The sequence below is a fragment of the Cydia splendana genome, chromosome 13 (genome assembly GCF_910591565.1).
Source record: "Cydia splendana chromosome 13, ilCydSple1.2, whole genome shotgun sequence".
NCBI lineage: Eukaryota > Metazoa > Arthropoda > Insecta > Lepidoptera > Tortricidae > Cydia > Cydia splendana.
The window spans coordinates 1,816,229-1,824,959 of record NC_085972.1 but is presented as its reverse complement, the minus strand read 5'-3'; the positions used below and the strand labels follow the sequence as shown (position 1 = coordinate 1,824,959).

General features: G+C 35.1%; 1 protein-coding gene across 2 annotated transcripts in view; it reads left to right on the top strand.

The window, feature by feature from the left end:
- The first annotated feature begins 19 nt into the window (after positions 1 to 19).
- LOC134796337 (uncharacterized) overlaps positions 20 to 8,731 on the top strand; it is a 28,045-nt gene continuing 19,333 nt past the window's right edge. For both annotated transcript variants that reach the window (XM_063768478.1, XM_063768477.1), the window contains exon 1: positions 20 to 104. In XM_063768478.1, the coding sequence (XP_063624548.1) occupies positions 86 to 104 (19 nt within the window). In that variant the 5' untranslated portion in view covers positions 20 to 85. The remainder of the gene's footprint in view (positions 105 to 8,731) is intronic.

Here is an 8,731-nt window from a genome sequence, read left to right as displayed (position 1 = left end):
ACTAACTTAACGCGCGGGCGCGGGGGGTGAGACCGGCCGCTGCCCGCCGTGGCCGCACTTCGTTCGAGCCCGCGAGAGCCACGCCATGCCGCCCGACAAGCCAGGTTAGAAACTTTATATTTACATATTTTAAAAAAATTTCAGTGCCAAAGTTAATGGGAATTTCTAAAGTTGTAAAGTGTCTGAAGGCAAGATACCTAATCTGTTAAAGAGTGTTTCAGTTTATAGCATTTTAAAGTATTTTCTTATCTTAAAGTACTTATGTTTTTGCGACCCTTTTTCCGAACATCACTATATTTTTGATATTGTTGTTCACATGCCTATGAATTAAACATTCAAGTGCCGAAGAAAACCTATATAAATTATTTATAAATTAGGTATTGGAAAATCCAACATCAGCCTTAAACTCCATTCCCAAAAATTTTATGTTTAATAGTGGTATGGACAGTATGTCTTAGTACGAGTACCAGCTCTTTGAATTCAAAGTATCAATCTAAATGCCATAGAATGGGCACTCATTGTTTTTCTTCTGACTTTTCTCTTTAAAGCACATGAAACTTTCCGAAGTTGTAAACTTTCTACAAATAATAATTGTAGTACTTTGAAATGTCACACACAACACAAACACAATGTAACAATGGTTTGTAGGTAACGTTGAATTACGTAAATGTGTAAGTTACTTAAACAACTCTTTCGTTAATGTTTTTAAGTTTTATACATATGTACATATTGCATGAAACGTTACTAAACAACAGCGACCCAATTACAAAGCTAATGAAAATAATGTTATGTCAAGGTAGGAATAAATGTATTGAACCTACGTGTATTGTCGACTGAATGTACAATGTTTTTTTTTCCAAAAATGGACGGCAAAGTCGACTTTGCCGTTTAAAAAATAGGTTGCGAAGCGCGTAGTTTATGGTCAGTCAAAAATTAAAAAGTTAAAAACATTGCAGTCTCGATTTTGGGACTGCAATGTTGCATACAAATTCCATTATTTGTCGAGTTCCAAACTTTTTAAAAGTTGAAATGGCCATATCAAATGAAGGCACAGGCCCATTAAACAGCCAAACAGATGATTAGTACCGCGACTATTTAGCTGTCTCAAATAGGTTGGCGTATTTTCGGCAGAAAAATACACTTCTATTTTTTTATTAAAAAAATAAAAAGGCGGCAAAGCTAATTTTTTCAATTGTTTCTACTTTTTTCTGTGAAAATATATACGTAAGAAAGTTGCTCTTGTAAAATATTTCTATGATATTTATATTTCTTGCACCATTTTTGAGAAAAGCACTATATATGACTCGGCTGGAAGGCTACTTGCTGGCTTCGGATTCAATTAAACGGACTCCCAAGGTCGTCCGTTTAAAACGAATCCTCAGCCTGCAAGTAGCTACTTCCGAGCCTCGACAATAATGTACTATTAATGTGTTGCAGAATTACAAAAAAATACTTACCTACTAAATAGTAATCATTTTCCGTTTGTATTTACCTAAAAAGCCAAATCCTCTTTGTAGACCCTAATTAACATAAAACCTTCAAAATAACAACATAGTTTAAGTAATACAAGCATGCGTGGAGACGCTATAATAGATTTAGATTAGATTAGATTTCTTTATTTCAAGATGAAAATTACACTATAAATTTGCTACATTCGTCAAAATTATGTTTATCTTCTCATCATGATCGTCAAAAATTACATTATATATTTAAAAATAAAAAAATATTAAGATTAATAAAAATATGAGTAGTTATTATTAAAACTTTAACTGTTTAATTAGATGCAAGGAATTCCTTCTCCGGTGCGTAAAAAATACTCTTTAATTCTACCTATGCTTGATTAATGACTATGTTATGCTACACTCAAAACACACAAAAAACTTAAAATGCTCGATTGAGTTGTGAAGGCGTTAGCTATGTTATTTTTTTTTAATAGTAGGTACACTTCATATGAAGACGAACATACTAAAATAGTTTCCCTTTTTAGTGAGTACGAGTGTCCCTTTCCTTGAAGCATAGTGCCCACGCTCACGGCTTTTAACTGACTTTTAGGGTTGTCTCTAATTTAGTTCAATGCTTCTGCTGTGAAATTAGTACGGATAAATATGGCCAAAATATGCTATTTTTCCCATGCTAAGTGTCAGCATAATGAAAACCCTAAAAGGCTTAATAGCTATATTCCGTGTATACTTAACAATTAGTATACCTAAATAACAATCGGTACCGGTACACCGTAGACCTCCTACGACATTTCGCAGAGCTTAAAACCCAATAGAAAGCGTATTTGTAAAGCTAACATGTATCCATTAGGTTTCAATGAATCGATATTTTATATTGCCTTATACTGATGTGTAGGCGATAGAAGCTTATGACATATGTGAATATTTTAGTACCGCTATTCAAATAATTAGTACTCGCGTATGTAAATCGTTTTGTGGCCGGCCAATAACGGTATTTCATAGTGTTTTTACTTATTTCGTGAATAAAATAATATGTGTTGCTCTATTTTCATATTTAATTAATAGCGATGTGTCGATATTTTGCGATAAAGGGGTACATATCGATATAAATTTTGTAAATTATGTACATTCGACAAAATATTTTGTACTGTTAATGTTGGTTATATGAATAAGAGCCGATTTTTCAGTCCCCAGTTAAACAGACGGATGGGATTTATTCACACATTGATACCTAACACAATTTTCATGTGTTATTCTCATAACTTGATTCGTTGTAATAGTTATCGGACAACTTAAACGGTAACTAAGAAATAATGCCCTAAGTGACACTCAAATCGGCTGACCTATTACTTAACACATTCATTGCCACTAAGTGCTACGGGTTACGCTCGTAGCGCGAGCCACGTTTTCGCCGTATGTAGCGCGTAGACGCTACGAACAGTGCACCCGACTGTCGGGTTCTTGGCACTGGATGTGTTAATTAGAAAAACCTCATTCATTTTGACGTTACTGTGGAACGTAGAACACATAACACAAACAGTCAAACATACACCACCACCCTGCACCCACTTCGTACATATACTGTTAAAGAATAACCCTTCCTTTTAATTAAGCCGTATTCGGTTAAAAGGGGGATATTATAACATGTCAAAATATTTATTTGTGAAGTCCACCTATCGATCACAGAATAACACTAACATACCATTTGTTTTCAACCACCAACACATTAGGAAAACTAACATACCATTTGTTTTGTGGCACAAATTGTCAAAAACTTTCTTATCTACGCTCTATCTAAATAACTCCTAATTTACATATGAAATACCTACTCGTATTAATTCATGCGTCGGAGCGATTAGCCGATTCTGATGTGATAAGTTGATACGATTTTGATCTTGTTTTGATACGACCCTTGAAGGACGCAGAACGCTCACTCTTAATTGTGTAAGTAATAAAAGTCGTGCGTGAGATGCTCACCAAGTCGATCGTCAAGTTATCTAAACATATACAACATAACAAATTGTTAAATTCCGAATCCGATACGACCTTCAGACCTTTAAGAAAAGAGCGTGCTCCCGTCTTAAAGGCAGGCAACGCACTTACAACCTCTGTGTTGCGGGTGTCCATAGACGACGGTAATTGCTTACCATCAGGCGAATCACCTGCTCGTTTGCCTCCTTTAACATAAAAAAAAATTGGTTCAATACTTTATTTTCTACGTCAAATTGCCCTTTCCCCAATCTGCTTGTCCATAAATTATTCTATTCTTAGTTCTACGAGTACAAAAAGTCGGTTATAACACGTTACATAATTATAACCATTAATCTAGAGGCAAGTGTTCGGGAAATTGCGTATATTTGAGTCGCTTAACTTCAAACTCGGGTAAATCCATCTGTCGGATTATGCGATTTTGGTATTATGAAAAGGTAATAGGGTAGATATTTGCTGAGAGGGTCGAATGGATTTACCCGAGTTTGAAGTTAAGCGACACATTTCGTAAAGGAATAGTTCTTACGTGTTAGAGCGGAGTTTTCGAGCGTTCCGACACGCGAACTTGTTGCGTATTGATGTCTTAGGAATTATTGTAAGAGGGAACGTATTTTTGATTACCTACAGTGCTTGTTTGAGTAGTACTGCCGTTATTTTTTTCAGGTTCGATTTTAAGCAACTTAATATTTACGAATTTAACATGCCAATAAGTAAATTCATGTCACAATTTATTAAAACGATAAATTATTGAAGAACAATAAAAAGTTACTTGACTTTTATAAACAGCATATATCTTGAGCGGGTTCCCCTCTTCTGGCATAATATTGTTTGTCAGAAATACACTTCGCATAACATGTATCGCAGAAACACTTTTAGTCGAATGATCATTTTGCATAACTACTACTTTGCATTACTATTACTGCGCATACAATACATTTTGCAGGATATTATTTAGCAGAAGATTACTTTTTCGCCGACTTTAGTTTAGCATAATTTTATGTACCATAATCATCCTGCAGCATACTCTTATTATGGCATAGTGATATTTTCTGCTATTAGCAGAAAAGTGGGTTAAGTAAGAACCGCAACCCCAACAAAATTGAACCTGTGCCAGAAAAGAAAGTGATATTAGGTTGTAACTGCGGCCTCCTACAAAAACGAACAGCTGCCAGAAAAGTAGGTTAGGTTAGGTTAGAACTGCGACCTCATACAAAAACGAACGGCTGCGAGCAAAGTAGGTTAGGTTAGAACTGCGACCTCAACAACAGCTATCACATGCCAGAAAAATAGATTAGGTTAGAGCATAACATTAAGATAGGTTAGGATACCTATCATTAGATTATGAAATTTATTTCATAATCTTTTTACCCGACGGACTTTATAGTTAGTGATTATATTACCGTATAAACACACTTTAAAAACTAGAAAACAGCAATTCCATCATAACTCTATCCGTCTGTATATTACCTCTTCACGCTTAAACCGCTAAAGTGATTTACGAGTAGATGGAATTTGGTCTGCAGATAGTTTGAGACTCGTGGAAGGACAAAGGGTAGTTTCTCGTAGACGAAGACTCAACTTGTTAACTTTATGCCACCTAAATATTATGCAATACATTTATCTGCGAAAACAATATTCGTCTTTTTTATTTTTATTTTATTCATAAGGCACACTATACAGACGACATTCAATACATGATTACAATAAAAGTGGTAGGCTTTATATTGAAATGCCATCCAAAATAAGTGAGCACAGCAAGAACAATAAGTAACAACGAGCAAAAACTATCCTAAAATTATAAAAAAAATACACAAAATATCTTAAATACATACTAAATTTTAAAATTTAAAAGACTATTATGAACATCAACAGTATGCCAAAACATGGTTCTGGATTTTAAAACTCTGCGAAATGATTGTATGCTAAATGATATATGCGAAAGGTAATTCTGCCAAACGACATTTCTGCCAAGTAACATTATGCTATACAAAAATACGTCAAAAAACTTTCTGCAACACATTAGTAAACCATCTTGAGCTGAATATTATATACACCTACTAAACAGGATTGTTTTAAATCTAAATTGGTTTAGTAACCACGCTGTTATTTTCATCACGCCATTTACAACAGCACTGATAAAATAAACCTTAAAAAAAACTGCAATTAAAAATATTCCATAAGAGCTATGCTGTATTAATCACCATACCCTGACTACTGTCATTAAGGCTGCTATGTCAAAGCTATGTAAAATACGTAACAAAAACAAACAAAAAATCAGCATACCAGTGAAATAGAATCCTTTTAGTCGGGGTAGGGTAGATATTTAGATAATGTCATCGCATGAGCTTTATACCTAGTGTCCGACGGTCACGCCATGGGTGCGGCTCCGAAAGTTTCATTATCTACTGTATACTCGTTATTTATGTCATTACTAGCCTCCACTGAGTCTTTTAAAATGTTTGACCCCGTTTTCACCTTCTTAGTGGAAATATACATTTTCCTGTCGCTTCTTTCCGCCATGCTGCGCGCTACGCGACAGTTTTTCCATCCTCACCACTTAGATGGTTGATAGTCTCAAATGTGCGTTTCTCCAGAATCTTCCTTTTGTAGAATTAAAGTGTCATTCTATGGAACTTGCTAACTATGTAAACAAACCGCCATATTGAAATTGTCAAAGAATGATGAATTTACTAAAGTGAATTTTGTTTACATAGTTAGCAAGTTTCATAGAATGACACTTTAATTACATATGTTTGTGGTCAAAAATCGTGAGTTAAAAACCTCAGTTGCGCCGAATAGAGCAGAAAATTTTTCGACAAAAGGCAAAAAGATAACTAAAAACTCGGTCAGGATCCTTATCGTCACAGACAAGAAGTAAAATCGTTAATATTTTTTAAAGACTAATAGTACTCAAAGTAATTAATTACCCTGCGTTACGCTGAAAGTCCGTTTTAATTATTAATAACCACAAAAACGTGACCGTCATCGTGTAATTTAAAATATCCATCAACCCTTTGTAGTTCTCGATGGAATCTTCTGATAACGGTAATTAACTCTATTTACGGCCTGGAAAGTTCGATATGCAGACAATTATTGAACGAAACATACGTTCAAACTGCAGGCCTCATATTCTAAACGGCTACCAAGTGTTCAACTCAAATATAAGATTTATTTTGATCTCCGATGATCTAGTTCCTATAAATCTTGAAGCCACTTATTTTTTGAATAATTAAATCGACAATAAAAACCTATGTAATCATTATCGAACTAAAATGCTACCCGCAGAAAAGAACAGCCCGAGAGACGTACGTACTTTTACGATATGATGGCTCCACTACACGATGGGCCATCATGTTGGCCATCATAATAAGATGGGGCAGCGTGTAGAGAGAGTAGTTGTGTCGGATGACTTATGGCGCGGCTGAATGGCGATGGGATGGCCACGGTGTCGGTTTTTTGTCCGCAGGTTGGCCAGTGATGGTGCGTAAGCATCTACAAGTGCTCTCAAACATCGCATGGCCATCTGGCTGGTCCAGCGCTGGGTCATTGTGTAGAGGAGCCATAACCATCGCATAGCCATCTCGCTGGTCCAGCGCTGGGCTATCGTGTAGAGGAGCCATGAAACATGAAACTGAGACATTCGCTACAGTCGGTCAATTAAGTGACACTCCACCGTCAGCAATTTGACTGTGGCCTTGGCCACAGTTCAAATATTGTGATTCCATGCAATGAAAGGGCAGAAATACTCAAAAATTGCACTGAAATACGTTGTACCTATTAGGACACCTAGGTAGATAATTTCTTGTTCACCTAAAATACCGGCTCGCACGAGTCATACGCTTGTTCAGTGATAACAATAACAGTCCAGGTGTGTGGCATCGATCGGCATTAAATATTAAACGGTTGTCTGTCTGTGCCTCACTGAATAATACAGGCCGGCCTTGACACTTCACTCGGGTCTTATCGACTGATGGAAGAATTGAAAGTGTGGACACGTCTTCGGGATTGCTAGAGGACCAAAATAACTTTACACCGACTTAAACTAAACAAATCAGGGATTGTCATAGAAATTTGACACTAATTATGAAATTGACCCACTTTGGTATTGCAAATGCGTTGCATAATTATCTTGGTCCGACCCTAAGAGTGACGTGAGGATTTTGTTTTGAAACTTTGTCATACACAGTGCACAGATTTTATACTCTTTTTTCGAGATTTTAAACCATCTAAAATAAAAAAGATGTTCTAAGAAATTAATTCATTGCACTAATCATTGTCTAGGTATACATAATCATAATAGATTATTTAAAGGCTTTCTGTAAGAGATCGCACTATAGCCATAAGCCTATTGATTACCTATTTATTTATGTAATATATGTTTCTTTAGTATATTTATTTTGAGATCGGGCAAAAAGAGGATTTTTATTGTGTTGTATTGTTGGCCACCGAATATTTTACGCCTAAAAGTACATATACATATTTTTCTGCTTATTTACTTACATATAATTTTAATTAAAACTAGGGAATAAATCAATTTTTTTTGATTAATGATATCTAATTCAGTTAAGTAATAATTATTGTAATTACCTAAGAACCTCGGCCTCGATAACCTTATTTCGACTTACACAACTTTTTATTGTACCAAAAATCGATTTCTAAATTTAGTCAATTGAATACCACCTCATCAATCCTCTTTCAAACATTATGGACAACAAGCGGGGCCCAATCGTGTTAACGATAGAAAAAGCCATTTACGTAACTCGAATTGGAAATTCACACGCAATTTATCCAATAAAAATCTTTTTAAATTGCTTCCTATTTAGGGATCAGTACTCAAAGGGTAACGGGGCGCTATTACACTCTGACCACTTTAACTTTGCACAATCTTGGGAGTAAGTATGCAAACATATTCCTATAAGCTTCATACTTGATATACATATAACGTGACGCAGCACCTGACATGAAAATTTAGCGTGGTACGACTGTACTAAACCATCTTCTGTCAATTTCTCCATTTATTACAGGGATGTATCTAAAAAACTTTAATAATTAAAAGTAACTTAAATTTATACATAATATAGTAATAAATAGTGACATTGTCCCGCTACATAAAAGAAACCAACGGAGTCCCCATACCAAAACCTATTTTATTTTATTTTTTATTCCTATAACGGTTGAAGTTTCAGACCTGAAGCTCGGTATGATAATAAAGAAAATATACTGCATAAATTGCGTAATAAATAATAAAAACTGACAGTATTAGTTGGAAAAATTAAATATTG